The sequence below is a fragment of the Scomber scombrus genome, chromosome 3 (genome assembly GCF_963691925.1).
Source record: "Scomber scombrus chromosome 3, fScoSco1.1, whole genome shotgun sequence".
In the NCBI taxonomy this organism is placed as follows: Eukaryota; Metazoa; Chordata; class Actinopteri; order Scombriformes; family Scombridae; genus Scomber; species Scomber scombrus.
The window spans coordinates 24,413,779-24,436,018 of NC_084972.1; the positions used below are offsets into that span (position 1 = coordinate 24,413,779).

The 22,240-nt window shown below is 37.1% G+C and overlaps 2 protein-coding genes across 2 annotated transcripts; both read right to left on the reverse strand.

Annotated features, from left to right (window-relative positions):
• Positions 1–1,383: 1,383 nt before the first annotated feature.
• pxmp4 (peroxisomal membrane protein 4) lies at positions 1,384–4,176 on the reverse strand. Its single transcript, XM_062415937.1, has 4 exons — positions 4,024–4,176; positions 3,129–3,191; positions 2,627–2,825; positions 1,384–2,489 (listed from the first exon to the last, which is right to left on the reverse strand). Exons 1-4 carry the CDS (start codon positions 4,134–4,136, stop codon positions 2,220–2,222), a joined length of 645 nt encoding a protein of 214 aa, XP_062271921.1. The 5' UTR covers positions 4,137–4,176; the 3' UTR covers positions 1,384–2,219.
• A 2,020-nt stretch (positions 4,177–6,196) lies between these two features.
• Positions 6,197–21,507, reverse strand: LOC133977289 (E3 ubiquitin-protein ligase Itchy-like). The gene is made up of 24 exons (XM_062415396.1): positions 21,412–21,507; positions 19,659–19,738; positions 18,815–18,956; positions 17,901–18,025; positions 16,759–16,890; positions 16,200–16,248; positions 15,884–16,062; positions 15,368–15,638; positions 15,039–15,134; positions 14,523–14,697; positions 13,829–13,898; positions 13,568–13,652; positions 12,790–12,918; positions 12,427–12,499; positions 12,170–12,241; positions 11,979–12,067; positions 11,578–11,737; positions 11,336–11,469; positions 10,625–10,765; positions 10,275–10,395; positions 9,977–10,081; positions 9,647–9,743; positions 9,478–9,550; positions 6,197–8,905 (listed from the first exon to the last, which is right to left on the reverse strand). The coding sequence occupies exons 2-24, from the start codon at positions 19,681–19,683 to the stop codon at positions 8,806–8,808; spliced, it is 2,643 nt and encodes an 880-aa protein (XP_062271380.1). The 5' UTR covers positions 19,684–19,738; positions 21,412–21,507; the 3' UTR covers positions 6,197–8,805.
• Positions 21,508–22,240: the final 733 nt, after the last annotated feature.

The following is a 22,240-nucleotide window of genomic DNA, read 5'->3' on the forward strand; positions in this document are numbered from 1 at the left end:
GAGGCACATTGTCGCCCTCATCATACACACTGTCTAAAGTTCCCAGCTAGAACTAGATTTAATTGAACAGATATTATTTAATCCGACAACAACAGCAGTCACCTGAATGTTAAAGATGCTGAGTGCATTTACATGCCCACTAGTATCCTGGTTATGATCGTGTTGCACTATGACACAATTACTTAATCCCATTAATAGAAGCGTGGGAGTTAACATTGAGATAATCAGTATTTCTATGTTCAGACTTGCCTGAAAGAGAAAATAGCTCTCATGCGATCATTTTATAATGACCGGTGCTGTAAGCAGTCTATTGGCTGGGATGCATTTTTGGTGAATGAATACTGAGACTATAGGTCACAACAAGGGGCTGTGGCTTCATTTATCTTTCTGTCTGTCAGCGAAAGATATCAGTCTCTCTGGTATCGTCATATCACAGGTTTAAACGTAATATTCTGTCACTCCTTTTAAAGATTAAGTATAAAGAAACAAAAAGCAATTTTTGATCACATCGAGCAAGGAAAGTTACAGTCAGGAATTTTAGGATTTAAATTTTTTTTTTTTTTTTTTTTTTACCAATGACGTAGTCATTTATTGACAGTCAGTTAAAGGGTGAACATGTATAGTAGAAGTATTCTGGTGATGTGTATGGTACATTTGGATCTGTAAAACTGACACTAGTTCCCATTAGGACACATAACTAATCAAATAATGTGATACAGGTTTCTTGTGCTTTACATGATGTATCATCTTTCTTTATAATTTTAAGTGATCAGTTCAAGTTCATGTAGTACAGTTAAAATGACAAAGTTACAAATATGAAAAAGTAGTAACACTGTAATTTTTCTTTAAGATTAATAAAGTACTCAATGTATCTAATACCACAAAGTAAAAGTCAAAATTTGACTTGCAGCTGAGTCAACGTCAGCTAATTGTAACTAGATTATATACTATTAGGTAGTTTATTCAAGAACATGACATCATATTTTAACAAGATGATCATGTTTTGTTTGTAGCTAACTATTCTATAAGTGTGAAATAAAACGGTGCAGTAAAAAGTATATTTCCCTCTAAAATGTTGTGAAGTAAATGTAGCATAAAATGATGATACTCAAGTAGAGAACCTCAAAATTGCATCCAAGTACAGAAGTCGGTTAATATTTTCCACCACAGACAATTGCAAACATCTAAAACATTAATGCTGAATTAATTACACATTGCAACATTTTTCTAGTGCTCAACTTTCTGCATCCTATTCAAGGTCAATGCTGCACTGAGGCAATGTACATTTTGTTGTCATCCTAATATTTTGCAGCCACATTTTAGACAGATGTTAAACTTTTGAAAGTGATGAAAAGCCTGGAAACAGGTTTGACTGAAAAGAGATTTAATTCAGCCCTCAGTTCACATTATATAACAGTGGCACATGACAGAGTGCGTGTTAATCATACAGATTTTATACATAATGGTTTAAAAGTATATCAACAACATTTTAGTGTGAGGGAATTGATTTTACATTAAATAGATCAAACAAAATACAAGCATTACACTATATTACAACACAGATTACTCCATATTTTAGTTTAATTATAACCTGCGTACTGCTTTGAAGGGAAACACCCTCGGCAGTGCTACGCTTGCCACACTCACAACTATCAATCCATTTTGGCAGAAAAAACCTGCCATTTCTAGAAATGTGTGCATTTTTTATAGAAGAACCAAAGGGTAGCATTCATGTTTTATTTTAAAATAATCAAATAAGTTGATAATGATTTTGCAGATGTTAACATTTTTGTGTCTCTGTGTAACTTCAGTTTCACAATTCAATATCTTTTTTGTCTTTTATTGTATTTAATGAAATACCCCTGGATATGTAAATCAATCAATGTAAAATCAGCCAACAAAAACAAAAAAACCCATACTGGATAGATACAGATATCACTATTTAAAAGCTGATTTTGTCTGAAAACAACAGTATAGTAGTGGAAATGATGAAAATTGATTGATGGCACATGAAAATCAGTGCAAATGAACAAAGTAAAATATATATATAGTACATCTGATATAATACTGATCTTTTAATTAAACTCACAAACTAAATTCTTTATAATTTAAAGAAGGCAACAATCAAAGATATTTGGAATATTTACAATTATGTAAAAAAAAATGCAATCATGATCTTGGACAACGCTGTTCCATACTGCGGGAAAAAAACTAAAGTTTCATTTCTGAGCAGCAGTCCTTGGTTTGTTGTAAACAAGGAAGTCTGTGATATCATGCCACACATTGCTGTCGTGGTAGAGGTAGTTCATTGAGGACTGCAGTGAGGGCTGGAGGGTGTGAGGGTAATACTCAAACAGCCACAAGACAATGCCCCACACCAGGGTGGCGAACAGTGGGAAAGGGTCTTTTTTAGGCTGGGGGATGAATCCTTTCTCTACAGCCAGGCGAGAAAGGGCGAACAGGATCCTAGACAGCAAGTACATGTTGATCTAGAGTAAAAAATAAAGAGTTTTAATGGATAGGGAACATTATTTGAGCAATCAGTCTTGGGTTTGTGTTGTGCAGATAGGATAAAGGAAAGAGCAAACGTGACAGAAGTGGATTTGTGAATACAGGCCTGTCATACCTGACTATTGATGTTGTTGTTATCTCCAAACACTAACCATCCTCCAATACAGGCAGCCAGAAAGGAGTGAGACTGCAAGCTCTTCCCTTGGATCTTCTCCTGCAAGGCCTGCAGTCCTTTGTATGTGAACACAAAGTATGCCAGGTTGCGGGAGTGGGTGTATGTGGCCTTCAAAATGGCTCTGAGTTTATCCTTCAAACTGACAGAGGGAAGAAAAACAGGTTCACACTTCAGAGGCATGGCAGGTATGGCACTTGCAGGTTACTATTACTTATCATCCAAAAATCTCTTCCACACCTGGGTAGTGTATGTGCCACGTACTAAACAAAGAATGGACACCCACACTCTGTCTTCACTTGTACAATACAGATCCTTTCCTTTAATATATACAACGTTTCAGAAGCATACATTGTTTGAGCAAGTGAAGACAGAGTGTGGATGTCCCTTCTTCCTTTTAGTAGCATGCTTACTACTTAAAAATAATTTACAGCTGAATTCTTACCTGCCACTTCTGAATAGAAATGTCATCACCAGGGCATGTGGTGCTCTGATTTTGGCTCCATATCTGAGATATAAACACAAGATAATGAAAATGCAGGCTGGGAAAACATGTAGCTACAAGACAATCTACAGTACTCATACCCAAACATAAAAGTATTCAACAAAATCTCTTCAAACATATGAACAAGAGGCAGAATTATAACACAATACCATGAATACAGTCTTATTTCACCCTCACTGTTCATATTCTGACCCTTCACAGTTTCCCCTCATGATAAACTTCTGGAGCAAACATCTGTTTTTCATTCGTAAATGCCTCATCAGTCATTAATAAATGGGTGTTTGACCCTTAATGAAGCTTTCAAAAAGCGTATAGTGTGTATTGTTCAGGTTTTACACAAAAACATTCATAATTACCCAATAATATGGTTTTGTACAACATAAATCAAGAGAACATAACAGCTATCAGAAGAAAGCAACATTTCTGAATGGTGATTTTTTTATATTTTCTGAATAAATAGGGATCAAATTTAACCCGTAAGTACGTATTTCATATGTACAAAAATGTGTATAAGCTGCACAATAATTTAAAAGATGAAATATTTCCATTTTGTTCTAATAAACTTTAAGAACAGTCATAACACTTCAGGTTGAAATAGTGTTTATGGAGGTTTCACTGCACGCAGCTGGACAAATGGGTCACATTTGGCCAGAACAATATATAAGGGTTACAATATCTCCATAAGTTATCATAATAGATCCAAACTAAACTAACTATAGCCACACTACAGCTGATCAGCATCTGAAGACCTTTTAGCAACTAGCCGGAAGTTAGCGAAGTAAACTATCTGGACGATCAGTCAAACTAAAGACTTTATTGAACCAGTTTCACTCACACAGCGCCATTTCTGAAGCCTTTCAACACTGCCAATGCTGCTTTGTATTTCTCCTGCTTCAGCAGGTTGTTGACAGTATACAGCAGAGTTTTGATCGGATCTGGACCTGCCATGACTTTCACTACAGCTGCCCGGACACAAATATATGATGCACCTGCACCCAAGAATAAAGTGTCACAGGGAAAAATGGTCGTAGCGCAGGATGGTAACTTGGTTCCTATGTCATTTTAATGGTGTTTAAAATAACTTAAAGATCAAAAAAAAAAAAGCATATATTTATATATCCTTACTTCAATGGCTCCATCAATTAAGCATGCAAAGGTTTTGTGGAAAAACAAACAACAACAACAACAACAGGTTAGTCAGGACAGAATAACATTGATTGGTTAATGTAAGATAAGATAAGATTGTATTAATCACCTAGAGGACAAACTGCATGTCACCCTTAAACAAAGACAAACAACATACAGGAAAGAAACACAATACTCAGGCAGTGCAAGATTAGTTCAAGACACCACATCAAATCAATCAATCAATCAATCAACAACATTCAACAGTCAACAACAATGTTCATTAAAAAACTTCACTGCACAAGGTATAAAGGATCTTCTAAATCATTCTGAAAAGCACCTTGGCATTACAAGTCTGTCATTAAAGGAGCTCTTCAGCAGTGTGTAGTCCTCATTATGCAGGATGCTGAGTTTCTTACCTACTCCTTTCTCCATGACTAGCTCTGGTGAGTCAGGAGGCAAACCAATGATGGATCCTGCCTTTTTATTTTTTATCATATTTCTGTTCTCTGACTTCAACCCCAACAGACAACATAAAACAGCAGCTTATGCAGTTTGTGCAGGAAGCATACACTCACTGGCCTCTTTAGTAGACACCTGTGCAATCTAATGCAATCCAATACAACAACTCTTCCATAAATTCTAAATTTATGAAGCTTATATATTTTCAGTTTTTGTTGACATTGTCAGGAAGGTAATAATTTTGCTTTATGTGTATTAGGACGCATTATATTGAATGGTGTTCCTAATATTTTATCCACTCAATTACATACGAGGGCATATTAGGAACACCGGTCATTTTAATTGAATCCTTTGTAGTCTCATTGAGATGTGAATCTCTTTTTCAAGACAGACCTGTGTACAAGAAATCCACACAACACACAATTCACCAGCAGACAATAAATAAGTCAAACATATCACACACTAAGAGAAACATGTGCAAACACGGTTGACAACATACGAATACAAACGTTTAAAAAGCTCTAATGAAATAAGAGAGTCCACTTTTAAAATCTTCTGAAGCTCGTTCCATTTGTGCGCTGCAAAATTATTTATTTGAAATCACTTTTACCAAGTTCTGTTTGTACAAGTGGTACATATAAAGTTAAAGCTAAGGTTAAAATATCCTGAGATAATGCACCCCAGTACACCACCACCACCACTTACAACCTCAATAATAAACATAAACCTTTCTGACAATGTCAACAAAAACTGAAAATGTATAAACTTCATAAATGTAGAATTTATGGCAGAGCTGTTGTATTGGAATGAATTCGACTGCCCAGGTGAACCTAATGAAGAGGCTGATGACTGTATATCTACTTATTAAACTGTTATGTAATGCTGGTAACTTAATTGTGCTATTGTACCATTATATAATCGGAGACTTGACACCTCATAAGCAGAGTCTAGACACATTTCACAACAGTACATTGAGGAGTCCTAACACACACTGTGTCACTGTTTAAATACGTATAGTGTAAGGTATTTTAAAAAAAAAACTGATTCCCACAGTTTTGCAGCTGTAAGCAGCTCCTCCTGTGCTGCTTTTTGTGTTCTGTTTTTTGGGACAATATTGTTTAAAATAGTCAGAAATCTAGACTTAGTATGAGTCTTGGAACCTTTGTGTATCCTTATTTTTGGCATTTTCCCCACACACTTCTCAAAATCTGCTTAAAATTAGATAGTAGTATGTAACTGGGACAAAGATACTTCTGAGGTGTTTGTTATAAGGACAACAAACAAATTCATGTTTTTATATATGTTGAATTAGAAGAAATATACAAGCAAAAGTTATATAAAAAAGTGTCATATTACTGAATATTGTTAACATTTGCAATGATTAAAAAAATACAATTGACAAGCATCCTGCAGGAGCCCAGTGTTTGAATCATTTTATTACTGTTTTCTCTCAATCAATCCAGTCAATTGTTACATGAAACCCATCCTACTAATAAATAGTATTCAATCATTGACTTCCAGTTATCAAAAAAGTTAGAGCTTCAAAAAACAGTGATTACACTATCAACATGATTTACAATGCAATCAGTACAACTAAAACACTACTTTGCATATTTCTATACATCTAACTGCTCCATGATCTGGAACGCAGCAGTGATTAAACAGTGAAGTGGTTAAATCGGCCATTTCGGAGTGACAAGGTGCTATCATTAGTCATCCACGTATCATTTGTAAACTGTTCACTTTTCTTAATAACAATCTCTGCAAAAATGTCCACAACAGCAGCTACTCACAGCGACAAAACCTTTAAGGTGTGTATGTACTGAATCACTGCCAGAGATGAAAGAAAACTGGGAGAAAACTGAAAAACATAGATATTAATATTGAGTATCAAGTGAGAATATAAGGCAAAATTTGAGGATACATCCTTTTGCATTTTACTGGGAACTTTCTCAAATTATTATGATTTTTTTTTTTTAGCTATTAAGAAGAACACAAACACTGCAATTATGCCAAGAAATTTACACCATGTTGCCAGTAAACGTACTCCACAGCTTAATGTTTGGACAGTTGAAGTTATTACTGGATACAAATACAAATCCATGTTACCAACAGGCCTGTTAAACAACATTTCAAATCCACAGTGACAAAGAGTGAATAAAATCCGAGAAGGGTTAAGAACAGGCTTGCTTAAAACTGCCGTAAATAACCCAGTCAGTCCTGTTTTCTAACCAATAGAAAAATATATTTTATATTTAACGCTTTGATGAATTTGGGTGATGGCAGATTTTGGATTTCTATGTTTAGATTTTAGTTTAATTTGGATTATGATGAGTAAAATACAGTTCACCTGACTAGTGACAACCAATCTGTAATAATTTAAGGTAAGTAAATAATTATTTTTGGTGGCTGTGTCCTTTTTGAGTCAAATGGTTTAAAAAAATATACTTTGGTACTGTAGACTGATTCCATAGTCATTTAAAGTGAGACTCCACCTGATACTAAAACTAGACTAATTTGATGTTAGCAGAGCTTACATGAATTACACTATATCTGTACAAATCTGAATATCTAGTACCCTATAAAACTAGGGCCACTTGCTATTACTTCACTTCAAATCTGAAATCTCAACTTATGCCTGCAACTAAAAGGGGTCCACTGCCTGGGTGAATTATATGTATTAAGATATTAAACACATGTTTCTACTTTGCAAGTATTTACATAAACTGCATTAGTCACTTAACACATTTAACAGTTAAGATTCAGCATCTTATTGATCTAGGATAATACTTAATTCTGGACATCTAGCTGAGAATTGGCTACCATTCAGTGGGAATAAGTAATTATTATACAATTTTTATTTCTATTATGCAATATATTCTGATGCTCCCACTTCATTAGTAACAACTATTACTCATCAAGAAAATCCTTCATACTCCCTCTCTGAAAAAGGGAGTGACCATCCACGGTCAAATAAGCTTATATTACATACAGCACACACAGCATTTTGGGAAGCCAAGGTTTTTCAAATGAAATCACGCCCAAACCAGTTTCACCAAATGACACCTGCTAATATGCAAATGTCCTCTACTTCATATTGAAGAATTAAATCAATAGTAAATGTTGAAACTTACCAAATTCTTAGAAAATGATCAAACAAACCATTGTTTGGTTCTATTATTGGCAAAATTGTTTTCTACAAAACTATTGCACATAAAAATACAACTTCTCTCAAGAACAATCACAACTGTCTTACTGCTCACATGTGCAAACTAGTTAAAAGTTTGAACTCATTATAAAGTTAATTCATCAACCTTTCAAAATAAGTGAAATTATTATTATAATTAGCATGATTACACTTATCAAAGAAACTGTGTATGTGCTACGGGATTCTAATCAGTCCAATCAGTCAGCTTACTAAAAAAAAAAGAAAGAAAAAAAATCCATTCATTCGTCCTTACAAGAAAAAAAAAAGTTGAGTCTGACATAGCCAAAGCCATGTATGTGCCTTTTATCATTTCTTTTAGATATGAACTTTTTAATTTAAGTCAAAATGCACAAACATGGTTCTTTGCTCTGAAATTATTATTCTAGTGCATATGCCTGACGAGCAGGCTCTTAATAAGTATCTTATGCAGAAATTCACATGAATACATGTAGAAACTGTACTTGCACAATGTACAGCGAGTGCAGACATGACATGGTGAGAAAGGAGCCTCTTCTGCCTTCATCCCCTCATAGTGGGCTGAGCGGGGTGAGTTAAACTGGATTAGGGCGGAACTGATCATATACGTGAGAAGTGACACAGGGTGAAGAGGATTCACAGGTCTCTTGCGAGAGAAATTAAATTTATGACAAAACAGCTCAGGAACAGCTGTTACTGCATATGAATATGTGTCAGAAAATAAAAATGTGTACGTCCATCTACCAGTTCATAGGCAGCTCCTGGCTGCAGAGAGAATCTGTTGTAAAGCGCTCTTGTCTGACATGGATATGGTTCGTTCCTCCCATCCTGTCGCTCCTGCTCTTGTTACTCCTGCCCAAAGCCCTCCGTCTCCTCTATGGCGAACATGAGTTTCTCCTTCAGCTGCTCATAGCTCTTGTAAGGAGGGAGGTCCAGACGATTAAAGCTTGAAATAAGAAAGAAAACAAATGACGCTTCACAGAAATAAAGTTCATTTAACCTGTATCCTGTATTTCTATTTTTTTGAGTTCACTTGAAACAAAGTGCTTGGTAACATTCAACTGTTAGACCACTTTTTTAGATGAGTAAAATACATTTCGCCAATGGCCCCATTGCTCAGCTTCTGTGTGGGTACTCCTGTCTGCTTCTCCAAACTGGGGTTTGCTGAACCAAATCAGGTAATACAGGACCTTAAACAACCCCACTTCAAAAATCCAAACTATCCCCTAAAGGCTACAATTTCACATGACGCTGCATGAGAGCATTTACTAAACAAATAAACTGTCAGCTGTATTACTCGAAAGTTCAGCAACAATGCACTCTCATATGCAAACACATAACCTCAAATGTCAAAGTAAATACAAACAATAAAGGAAGGAATGCAAAAAGGCTGAATCAGAAATGACTAAGTGGGCTTGGTCATGAAAGTATAATCCTACACCAGTTTGAACCAGGATTCTGATGCCATACCTTATGAAGGAGTTTTTTTGGACGTAGAGGCAGAAAAAATGACCTTACCATGTGTGGCTTCGTGGAAGCCAGTTCTCTTTGCCCACTTTCTCGATGCAGAACTTTTGGGCGCCGTTGCTTCCTATATTTGTCAAAAGTAAACATAAAGACAATGAAATCAAATAAAGCATTCTGACGTGATATACAGCGTGTGTGTGTGTGTCTCTGTTTTGCGTACCCATCAGATCAGTGAAGCCACCCACAGGAAGACGACAAGTTCCTGTGACAAACTGCAGCAGTCTCATCCTTTTCTCGTTGTCCATCTCCTTTACAAACTGTCAACAGATCATTTTGTTATGTTGTTATTAAATCCAGCACTCCATTCTCCATTATACATGAATAGTATATTAGTATAATTCTCTTGATGTCACAAAGTTTGCTCAGTTGTATTAAACATGTGAAAGAGGAAATGGTGTTTTGTCTCTTACAGCTGTTAGCCATGATTGAGTTGAACATATTAGTATAGTAACAGTACAGTCTGAGTGTGTGTGCTGGAGTACTTGCTAACCTGCCAGAACCACAGGATCTGCTTGCTACTGCGGGCATAATGTCTGTAGATAGTGTTCCTCTGCCAGTCCACCAGATCTATCTCTTGCATCCCGCACAGCATCACCTAAACAGAAGAAGGAAGCAAGATCCCTTTATTCTGAAAATTGTCACTCTTTTAAACTAGACCTATAAAACATCACTGCAGAATCAACACAATTTTGAAATCTGATGTTCACAAGAGAAGACCAACCATAGCCTGTTTATAAAATTAAAAATTTAAAAAATCAAGTTTTCCTATTTCCTAGTTAATTTAATACCTCTAATTCCTTAGCATCAAAGTACTGAAGATATTGCTGGGGCAGAACTTCATTGAAGCCCTCAAAGAACGCCTGAGTCTGCTCCTCCACACCTCTGGACAGCCTCCACTCTGCCACTAACCTGGACACAGAGAAATAAAGATTATTGCATAACTGTATACAAATTGAGGAAAGAAAAATGACCAATTGCTGCACACTTGTGGTTGTGTAATATATATCATGGTGCTGCAGTTTATTACAAGTCAGTCTGGATGAGATCATCAGTAAATGTGTGGGGTGTAAAAGTGAAGTACAAATGTGGTATATGAAGATGGACGGTGAGTAAGAAGCAACAGAGGATGCAGCAGCACCTGATGTATTCCTCCTTGTTTTCCTCAGTTACTTGAATGTTTCCTCCATCTGGTTTCAGCTCGTGGGTGGTGACCTCACCCAGGATCTCCTTGTCAACTGAGAAAAACATCTCCAGACCGCACTCCTCTATGTTATTGTCCCTATAAGCCAGAGAGTTATTAGCATTAACACAGTTTCAATCACAAAACTATAATGCATTCCTCCATCTCTATCAAGGATAAGAGTATTGTGAATTAGTTTATATATTTCTCAAACCAACCGGTCGAGTCAGATGGTGGCCCACCCAGAGCCCGGTTTTGGCTTGAGGTTTTTTACCATTAAAAGGGGGAGTTTTCCCTTTTTTCATGGGAGAATATTGGGTCTCTTTAAATTAAATAGTAAGTTCTAGACCTGATATATGTGAAACATGCCTTCACATAACTTCTGTTGTGGTTTGGCACTATAAAAATAAAACTGAAAATGAATTGAAATTGATCCAGCCGTGTTATTGTATATTGATAATAGAATGTGTGCTATCAGTCTCCTTTTATTTAAATGTTTAAACAAAACTATGTTAAGTGCATAATGAGAAAAAACTATTATACTAATATTCTGGCCCCACTTAAACTTCATGCAACTCCCCCCACCCCATCATCAACATATCATGTGCATGTCCCTCAGCTATATCCACCCACCATGTTGCACATTATGTCTACTATCCCCAGACCTACTTGATCCAGATGAGAGAGTTGTAAAACTCTGGATCTATGGACTCCAGATCTTTGAGAGCCAGAGGTTTATTCAGGATACGCTTGTAGAAGGGCAGGGAGAAACCTGTGTCGATGAATTTGCCGTGGAACAAAGCCTAGAATGGAAATACAAAGTTGTCAGGTGACGTGATCCATCTTTTTTTGGCATTGCCTACAGTTCAAAAGGACACAGTAAGAAATGTGTAGGCAAACAGTACAGGTACCATGGCAATGAAGCGCCCAATGAACTTGAAGTACTTGAGGTGATCAGGGTTGATGTAGGAGGCAGGGTTGATCTGCAAGCAGTAGTTGTCCTTGCCAGCATACTCAAATAAACAGTACATGGGGTTCAGTACCTCATGAGAAAGCAGGAAGAACCATTCCCTAAAAAGATAACCATAAAAGAAAATAAACAATGAAGTGGAAGTGTTCGTACTGGTTGAGCGAGGTAGTTTGCCAAAGCTTTTAGATCAGCGTTCAGAATTAGGCACACTGTTATTATTGCAACTGATTGTGTGGGGCAAGGTAGTGCCAAAAAAGCTACAAATGCATACAAAACACACCTTATAGAAGGAGTCATTCAATAAGATCAAACAATAAAATCATTTAAGTAGAAACTATTTACCTAGCCACACCTCCGTAGTCCAAACCTTCCTCTCCAGGAAAAATGATCCACAGTCTCCGCCTCAGATCTTGAGGGTGGAAGCTCATGATCTTTGAATGCAGACAAAGAATTAAAAGAATTGCACATCTCAACCATTATCATGATGATGGTCCTAGAAACGAAGAAAGAAGACAGTATATGCACATAATCACCTGTTGGAATGAATCCTCAAACAAGGTTTTCCTGGAGACGGTAATCTTAATGTGCTGAGGCATTGACAATTGCTGAGAGGGGGAAACACAAAACATACAAATATTTACAGACTTGAATGCTTTGCATCATTGCACATTCAAGTACCGATAGATATGATATGCCCATGGGAACATAGCAGATGGATGATTGTCCCCTTGTTAGTTTTATAATAGAAGATAATGAAGTATTTTCATAAATGTGCTGAGATGGTACTTACTTGACACCAGAACCTGAAGTATTGCACTTTGGCTTTGAAGTCCCTGACATAGGTTATCTGTGGCCCATTCTCACTGTGGAAAAGACCAGAAGGACCACTTTCTCATAACTCAAGAAACACACTCAGGAAAGTTATGTAAGTGCTTATACACATCCATGAACTGCAATTATGCTGTCACTATGTGTGTCATTTAGGAATGTTCGAATTATGTATCTGACATGATACAATGGACAATGGCAGCAGGTGGAAGATCAGTTTTGGCAAAGACAGATGATCTCAAGTCTTTTCTCCTCTTCTGACATTGAATGACATCTGTGTATTTAATGTGAGCAAGCCAACACCAACAATTTACCAACAACTTACAGTGAGGATTTCCCTGTGCGTGGGTCGATGTAGGTTGTGGTTCGTCTATTGTGGTCTACAAAGTAGGGAATGCCATCCACTGTGAACCTCATCTCCCAGCCCTCTGGCAGAGGTTTGTCATTCAGCAACCTGGACAACACAAACAAACATAAATATACATAAAGCTATTTACTAAAAAAAGAAAAGAAAAAGCTAGCCACAATTTTCACATTACAAGGGGAATTTATCATTTTCACTTGTAAAGTGAAAATGATAAATAACCCAAGATATGTTGTACAAAAACTGAAGCATTAAGTATTTATGTTCACATCAAAATTATACCAGAAGTTACAACCTATGTAATGCTTTTTTGCATTACTCCAAATATGATATGATTGTTCTGAAGTTTGGGGTTTGCTTGATATAAATAGGTTTACAGGAAATCAGACTGATATATATATATTCAGACTAATTTGTATATCTTTGAATATTCAGTATTATGTTTTTATTAACAAATAATCCAAAAGTTTCAAAATACCATCTTTTCTATTATCGATGTTATAAATACTGGAGCTGGGTTGCTGACACATTGTCGCCCCTCACTGGCCATGACAGGAAACTAAATAAAATACCTCCAAAAGAGATGGCAGCAACAAAACAAATCTTACTGAACATAATAAATACTGTCCTGCTTCTGATTTGTTGATTTCTGCTTTTGAGGTTTCAGCATCCATATATACACACACTGTAGGTGGAGTGTGTTGATTCATTATCCACACATACACACACACACACTCACCCTTGTGTCCTGGGGTCTTCCCACTGTGTTGCTCGAGTCGGGTGATGAACAAAATACACTCTGCCATTGGTGTCTGTTCTCTTCTCTGACATAACAAAAAAAGCAACACATATTATAAAAATACAATTTAACATGAATAAACTGCGATGCATCTCTGCTATCATTATTTCCGGTCCTCAAAAAATATTTTTGTTTATTATGGATTCGTGACATTTCAGTAATTACAGCTAAACTAAATGTCTAATGCTCAGTGATATTTACCCCAACCGTGCGGCAAAGGTCCCAGCGGGTCAAACTCTTTATTGGCTGTCGCTGCGAGCTGGTCTTGAAGCTGAGAAGAAAAGAGAGAATGGGACACATGCTGATACGGCCTAAAAAAGAACCTAAAATAGCTATCATTGAGCAAAATTAGACACAGAAACACAGAAGAAATATAGATGTCAAAAGTTTACATTCAGGAAGAAATGACCATGACTGGGACATTTTAAAGCAGTAGCTTGTTTACTGGCGAACCATAGCAGTGGTTATAGATTTTATTTTAGAGGATTTTGAAGTGATTAAATTGATTTTGGGAATGCTAAAATATATTTCAGGCACACAGTTTGTCATCTTTGTGAGTTACGCACAAAAAGAAAGCGACCATAAAAATCATCATGTGGCATTTAAGTTCTGCTTCTGCATGATCTCACATGCAAATTTCTTCATTTTGCAGAAGTGTCAGCTACTAATACATCCTTATTATAGAGTGGCATAAGACACTAGAAATATGTGTTTTAAGCACTTTTAAGCATTATTCTTCAAGAAATACACTATATTAACTTCTTTACTCTGAATGTTGACTTTCTCAATAAATTAATCTGAACTAATACATATTCTTATCAAATCTTCAAACTGTGTTTTACATCCAGTAAATAAAACCAGTCTAACCAGTGATTAACACAGTGACATCTCTCACCCCATAAATGAACCTCTGATTGAACTGCTGCATTGCTCCCTGCAACTGGCTGCGCTGGTGCTGCCACTCCTCATAGTTACGCACTGACTCCTGCGTGGGGCGTTGCCATGTAGTAGTTCGGGTCATGTGGTCGACATAGTACACCCTACCCATTGGGTCCACCCTGCGCTCCCACCTACAGAAACAGGAGAGTAAAAAGAAAGCAGTGCTAAGTTGTCAATGTAGGCCAAATGTCTCATGTGCCAAAGGACTTCACCTGGCTTCCATATTTAAAGCAGAAATACAGGTAATTTAAATTTGTTCTAGTATTATACTGTAATCACATCTGACATTAAATTTAGAAACATAAAGTGCAGTTAAAAAAGAGTGCAGCTCTACAGTTATTATCAAAGTGGTGATAAAATATGTCTCTTCTAATCTGAGACCATTTTTATTGTATTATACCACACAGTCCAAAAGAGCAGAGCAAGAACCATGTTAATATCCATAGTATAAAAGATGAAGGTGTTTTGGTACCCTGTAGGCAGAGGGTCAGGCCTCTCCCAGGTTGTTCTTTTCTCAATGTGATCCACATAGTACATGCGTCCGTTCTGGTCTACCCTTTGCTCCCACCTGCAAAGACAACACGAATGAGTGAGCAGAAAACTGGAGGTCAACTGCACAGTAAAGAGATTCAGAGTCATATTACCACTGAAAACAACTGCTCTTTAAAATGCCTACAACTTGACAACATTATAAAATAATAACACACATAAGCATTTATACAGTAAGGTATTTTCATAGGTGTCTCAGCAGAGACTACTTTCAAAGAGCTGAAAAACAAAGTGTAGTGCATTGCCCTTTACCCTGGTGGCAAGGGACCGTTGCTCATGGGTGTGATTCGAGGAGCTACGGTGGTCGGAGCTGCTGAGGCAGAGGCCGCTGGTTTGGGGCCACTTGTTGTCTGTGAGGAACTCGCTGTTGCTGTTGCTGTTGCTGTTGCTGTTGCTGCTGCTGCTGCTGCTCCTGCACCGGCGTCATCCTGCTGATCTGAACACCCGCTTGCGGATGCCTGAGAGGAGCCATCTGTAGGTGGGCCTTCACTCAGCTCACTGGGAGAGGAACTGCTGGAAGAAGCTGGAAGGGGTGGAGGAGGGGCGACAAGGCCACAGAGGAAGCATACATTTGTAAATAAATTTGCAGTGGTGTTGTTGCTTTCATTGCAGTCACATGAGAGTGCACATACCGTTTAAGTGTATGAAAAGAATCTCTGGTATGCGAGAATGTCAGTGAAATATTTGACTGGTATGAAAAATGCTATGTGAAGCCATGTTAGAGTGTTACTACTTATATTGATTTCCAAGTCATTTGTATTTTCCTACTTGGTGAGGCTGCAGGTCTGCGGGGTGTAGGAGGTGGAGGGCGGGCAGGTCGGGGAGGACGTGAAGCAGTAGAGCCCCCTGGAGACTGGGAAGGAGAACCTGTACCATTCACAGTGTGACCATTAGGTACAATGACCCATTCATCTGAGTCACTGGAGGGAGACATGTCTCTGCTGGCCCTATGGATCAAAATGAGAATATTCACTGTGAAGTTACGCTACAGGTACATAATGTTTATTATGTATTTAACCAAACTAATATCCCAAGATATGTCCAAAAACGCTCTTAGAGTCCCACAATTAAAGGTTTACTAGACCTTATGTCATTGTCTCCATTTTGAGTCGCCTTTCCATTTGGAACAGAAGCTGGAATGACAGAGAAAGGGAAAGCAAGTGTACAATAATTCAGTATGCTGTTGGTGTTACATGCTTAAGAGAAGAGTTTTCTTTATACTTTGTCATTTTCACAATATTAAAGAGAACTAGAGCCCAAAACACTGGGTGTTTTTTTGGCTCATAGTGACATCATTATTTGAAAGTTCAACTGAGTGATAACAATGTATTCACTGATTGTAATGGTCTCTTAAATTTGGTCCTTGATGTGGACTAAGAGGCACAGGTTGCACTGTTTTTTGTTGCCTCAAACATATAACTGGCATTCCTGTGATGCAATTTCTTGTTACTCCTTGACTGTATTACACAATATCTATTATAACCTAAAATCAGTCTATGATATTAGCCAAGCCAGTTGAAAGAGCTCTGATCATAGTCCAAATAAAATTACATTTGTGTACATTACATTGTAACTAAAATTATTTACTATCAAACAGATTATGAAGAAGAAAGGAATAACTTCTCAGCAATGGTTTATCTTACCCTGTTTTCTCTCTGCCGCAGCAAAGGTTTCTGGGTCCACCTGCAGGCCATCCAGGCAGACTGACAGGTCACCTACAATGTCCCGCGAGTCTCTGTCAGAAGACAGCTGCAGTGTCTGCACCACCTCACACACTGAGGAAGAAACAGAATCACCATCCAGCGTTAAACAGGTGCTTTGCAACACTGACAAAACCCATCACACAAACACCAACATTATCTCATCACAACAGCATCAAAACAATTGTTAAGGCTGCACCGAGGTAGTAAAATGTGCCACTGTATGTATTTACTTTTCCTAATATGATATCTGATATTAAAAATAATGAAAATTAAGTAACATTTTCCTTAGATAGGTCACCCTCACTGGTTTTTCATAATCAGCTCATTACCAAGGCATTCCTGCTAGTGAGAGTAGGGGCCTGTAAAGATGGCAGTGTAAGTCACACAGTCAGCTCAGGCCACTATAGTCACATGTAAGAAACATGGCCTGAGGGGCCACCAACAGGGCCTTTTGAATGTTGTCCTCTGATGGCAAATGAAAAGCAGGCAGCTGTAATTCAGAATATAGACCTGAATTTTATGTCACATGATTTGCACACGCTGACCAGGTCTGAGGGGACCCTTTGTACACACAGCAAGCCCAGAAAAGGTCATGAGCTTTAGTAAGTCCTGCATCTCAGGGAAATGGAAAACTAGTCAGTAGTGAGCATGTTGGTTGTTAATCTTATCAGAGGCCAATATAACATTCCCATAACAAACACCAGCAGATATCAACTCTTACATAACAAGTGTGTACAGTGTCTACACTTTGCACAACATCTGCCAAATACAATATGCTGCTGATAGACACAGACATTAAATTAATACTGACATTGAAATTACAAGGACTGATTATCCTGAAATAAACAAGCCATCCAGGGGAGGTTTTTTCCCCCTAAATATTTCAGAGTATTCTGTGGGAATCAACTGTCTGAGCCAGGAAATATTAATACCATGCTCTACTCTTTGGATAACTTTCTTTTTCATATTCAGGACTAAAATGGCAAATAACAGTATAAGCAAACACCACCAAAAGACTACTGTGCTATAACAAGTTCCCACAAAGATAAGTCCATAGGAGAAAAAAGGTAGTGTGGACTCACATTTCAGGTCATTAGCCTTAAGGGTCTCACTGAGCTCCAGTGTGGCCATTCCCAGTAAGATGTCTGCCTTGAGCGTCTGGTGGCTCCAAACACGAAAGATCAGCTTGCTGACAGGAGTCACGATCCTGTAGAGAAGCAAGGAATTGTTAATATGTTGTTTCAGCAAACAGCGGAGAAAACAACAAACCAGGATTAATCAGTAAACAGATCAGAGGGAAATACATCAATGCCAATTTTGGTGTTCAATTAATCATTAACTTCACTCATGAAGAATAAATTCCTAACTCTATCCTGGTTACTGCTTCAAATGTGAGGGTTTATTTGCTTTTTTTTCATGGTTGACTTCACTCTAGTTGAATACCTTTTTGGTAAGACCACGAAAAGAATTCTGGGCTCCAAGGTGGCAACTATATACATGTTTTCAGGTTTGATAAAATTAATACATGTGAAATACAGTGCTCTTATTATTTATGCAACAAAGCTTAATTAAGGAATAGCACTGAGGTTGGTCATTAGTTTCACTAAACAGTTGCTAAATTGAACTCACTGGGCCCTGTTTTGATGGTGCAAACACATAACAATGGTAAAACAGTAGGTGTTGGGTGCAAGAATAGTGAGAGCTCCCCCATTATTTTTGTTCTGATACATCAAATGTATATTTAATGCATTTCCTTAAAGTATTTAGTCTGTCTTTGTTGAATCACCAAATTCAAAGCTGAATGACCTCTACTACACAACTACATGAAATGATGAATCAAAATATAATGTTACAACCTACAATACTGTATGTAGACTAAATTTAGCTTTTTATTGAGTTGATAATATTTCTATTATCCATTTGCATGTTTATCAGCTACAGTATTTGCTTGCTTACTGTTTCCTCTCCTGTGACAAACAGTAACACCCATACTTACACAGTGACAGCCTGCTTCCATTTGGGACTGTGCGTGTTGTTGCATTTCTCAGTTCTCTTTGACTGGCCGTCCACAGCGACCTCCACATATGGACTCGGACCAAACCAGTTCTTTTTGTTTTCCTTCAGCTTGGCTGAAAGCACTGCAAAGCACAAATGACAAAAATACCATAGGTGACCCTGAAGGTAGTGTAACTTTCAGTGGGTTTAATCAGAATTCGTCAGTGGTTACAACTGGGTGAAGATGGGACAGCTTGTTTATACCATTATCATACAGTATACATAGCACACCTCCCAATGCTAAATACAACAAGTCACTGACAGATCTTTGTCATAAAACACAGAACATTACAACGCAACAACCAAATGAATGGTCAATGGTAGGGCTGGATATCGGTACTCAATACCTTTAAGGTATCGACCAAAATAAATCTATACTAAGTAGTATCGAAACATCTCCCATCAAATGATACCTGCAGTCGATCCTTTTTTCACCCAGAGCTAGAAAATATGACTATTTGTATGGACTTGCTCACAGCCAATCAACACAAACATTCTTCGATTTATTGCGACACGTGATTGTCTGAAAGTCTTAATAATTTGAAAACTTTCAAAGTGCATTTGTGTAAAAATCAAATAATTTAGATGCGGAGGAGGGGTGGCATTTTATGCAATTTAATGCTTCTATTCACATGATGGGTATCTAATGAAGTACTCAGTTGGTATCGGTATCACTTAAAGGGTACTTGGATTGATACTGGTATCGTCATTTTCTAAAACGATACCCAGAACTAGTAAATAGTCCATTCGTCAGTTTCCTTTCAATGACAGCTGAAGTAACTTACCAGTGACTTGCAATTGGGCCTTCATGGTTCATCCATAACACTGCAGCCTTGTGCAGCTACACCAAAAGGACGTGCAACACCTGCAACCAATTACATGAGACGTAAACACAGGAATACTCTATGAAGGTAACCCACTTAATGAATGATTAGGATCGAGCTGAACAATTCATTGAAACTGTATCAAAACTGAAATATGGCCTGCTGCAATTTTCAAATCACAGGAAGTGCAATATCTGTGAAATATGTGTAAAAATATCATTTTAAATTAAATACACATCATATTCTACAGGCTTAAGAAACCATCTTTGTTCACACCATACTGAGTTTAGACCTAGATTAGTCCACTGGGTTTCTACAGTCAATGTAAGATATAGACTGTCTTTACATACAATAGCACGCATGGAGATTACATTTAAAACAGTCTCTAATTATTCAACAGTATTTAACAAAAGGACAATCTTGTATCTTGATAAACCAACAGAATAAAATCTAAAAATTTCAGCTGACTTTGCTTCATGAATACATAAATTGAGCCTACATTTCAACATCATTAACCCCAAAACTATGGCACAAACTACCGATAGATATCAGGGAAGCCAGTTCACTAAAGTTAAAGCTAAAAACTTCAGTTTAGCTTTTAATTAGCTTTTCTGTCAGTCACTACTGCACTTATTTTAATAGATGTATTTTTACTCGATTTTATGAATTGTTTTTATTCAATTTTTTTTAGCTACTTTTACTATATACTATTTTTTAAATCATTTTTATTCTTATATTCCATCTTATATTATATTTATGTTTTTATTTCTTTCCTCTTTCTTTTGTTTTTGTTTTGTTTTTAACATTGCTCTATGCTCCTTTTAGTGTGAAGCACTTGGTGTATGTTATTTATTTTTGTTTGTAAAGCACTTGGAGCTGTATTTATTGTATGAAAGGTGCCATATAAATAAAGATATTATTACTAGTAGTAGTAGTATATTATAATTACTATAATATATAATCCCACTATAAGGACATTGTATCTACTGCCCAGCACGTGTTTTACATACAGTACTGTCCAAGTCTGTCATACCAAAAACAATATAGTAAAGATCACTATGGCTGTCAATTACATACATTGACTCCAAATAAACATTATTGATGTGATCTTGTCTATTTCAAGAAACTAAGTTAACTTAGTTACTTTTATAAAAGTAAATCCCAACCTTAACTCGGCTAAATGAGTCTCACTAAACCTGCCGTGCTAATCTTTCACCGTCCTCTGACAGAGCGACAAGATCAGATAAACAGTGGACAGCAGGGAAACGTTCATATAACAGACACATATTGACATAATCAGATGATAATTTGTGTAATAAATATAACATGAAGTTGTAAACGAGGCCAGAAGAAACGTCCCTTATACCAGCTTTAACATGAACTGTGAGGCTAGCAGGAGGGTTAGCCACAGGGAGCTAAAACACTAGCATTGTTTTATATATTTATATATACATTTAACGTTTCGGAAGTGACATTATCAAGATGGCCTTTTGGCTTTGATAAAGATATTTAGTGAATTACAACACGACATGTTAAAGTTCAAAACAACCTGGACCAACTTTGCTCTCCGACGTCCTGAACCAAAGCTACGAGCTAACCATTGCATCCACTAACATTAGTAAGGCTAACAGCAGCCGGCTCCCGGAGCTGAGCCGACCGTTCAGTGGAGTAAACCTGACACTTCTGGTTCAGTAAATGTCTTTATGGTTCCTACCTGACGGAGGCAGACGATGAAGGGTCACACAGACTTTACTTTCCTAGATTGTTGACAGCTTGGTGCCTGCCATCAGCACACACTGCTGTTCCGCTAGCTAGCCAGGACGAGACCAGCTTTTCCGGTGCCTATTTTTCACAATAAAAGATATATAAAAATATAAAAAGCACTTTTCATATAGGATAATGTAACACAGCGTGCTTTACATATTAAAAAACGAAAAAAACACAATAAACAACAAACAAACAAACAAACATAAACAAAGCAAAAACAAGAACTGAGGAAACGCTATTATGACTCTTGTGAATCTGCAGTGTGGAAACACCAGAGGTAGGATAACAATGTAAAAATTAAGAATACCCAAATAAAATGAAAGGCAATAAAAGATTAATAAAGAAATAATAAAATACAGTTATTATAAAATAAAGTGGGTAAAACCAGAAGTGTGAGGAGGGGTATTAAAAGGAAAACAAAGAACTAATAATAAACAGTAATAAAACTGTATCTGTACAGAATAGTCTTTTAAAAAAAAAATGTAAATACCAAAAAGTCCCTCAGGGATATGTCTCAGTTGTGAAGGAGTCCTGTAGAACAGTGGTAGGGTCTAAGTAGGGTCCAGTGCTCCTTGACGGGGTTCTAGGGATCCACAACAAAGAGTAGAGTAATTTATATCCACTATAGTTTCATCAATAAGTAACACAATGACAGAATGTATGACTATTTTGGTCATGGATTTCTTATCGTATCATATTGTGGAGCATGGGACAAAATCTTATCAAATGGGGATATAATTTGTGATTTAAAACTAATCATTCATTTTCCAAACCAC

Coding starts and splice junctions, on each gene's coding strand:
- pxmp4 (XM_062415937.1), bottom strand. CDS start 4,136: ATGGCAGGTCCAGATCCGATCAAAACTCTGCTGTATACTGTCAACAAC. Junction 3,192..4,023: donor GGCTTCAGAAATGGCGCTGT/GTGAGTGAAACT, acceptor TTTATATCTCAG/ATATGGAGCCAAAATCAGAG. Junction 2,826..3,128: donor TTTCTATTCAGAAGTGGCAG/GTAAGAATTCAG, acceptor TCCCTCTGTCAG/TTTGAAGGATAAACTCAGAG.
- LOC133977289 (XM_062415396.1), bottom strand. CDS start 19,683: ATGAAGGCCCAATTGCAAGTCACTG. Junction 12,919..13,567: donor GAAGACCCCAGGACACAAGG/GTGAGTGTGTGT, acceptor TGTGTTGTCCAG/GTTGCTGAATGACAAACCTC. Junction 11,470..11,577: donor TTGGGCGCTTCATTGCCATG/GTACCTGTACTG, acceptor TTTCCATTCTAG/GCTTTGTTCCACGGCAAATT.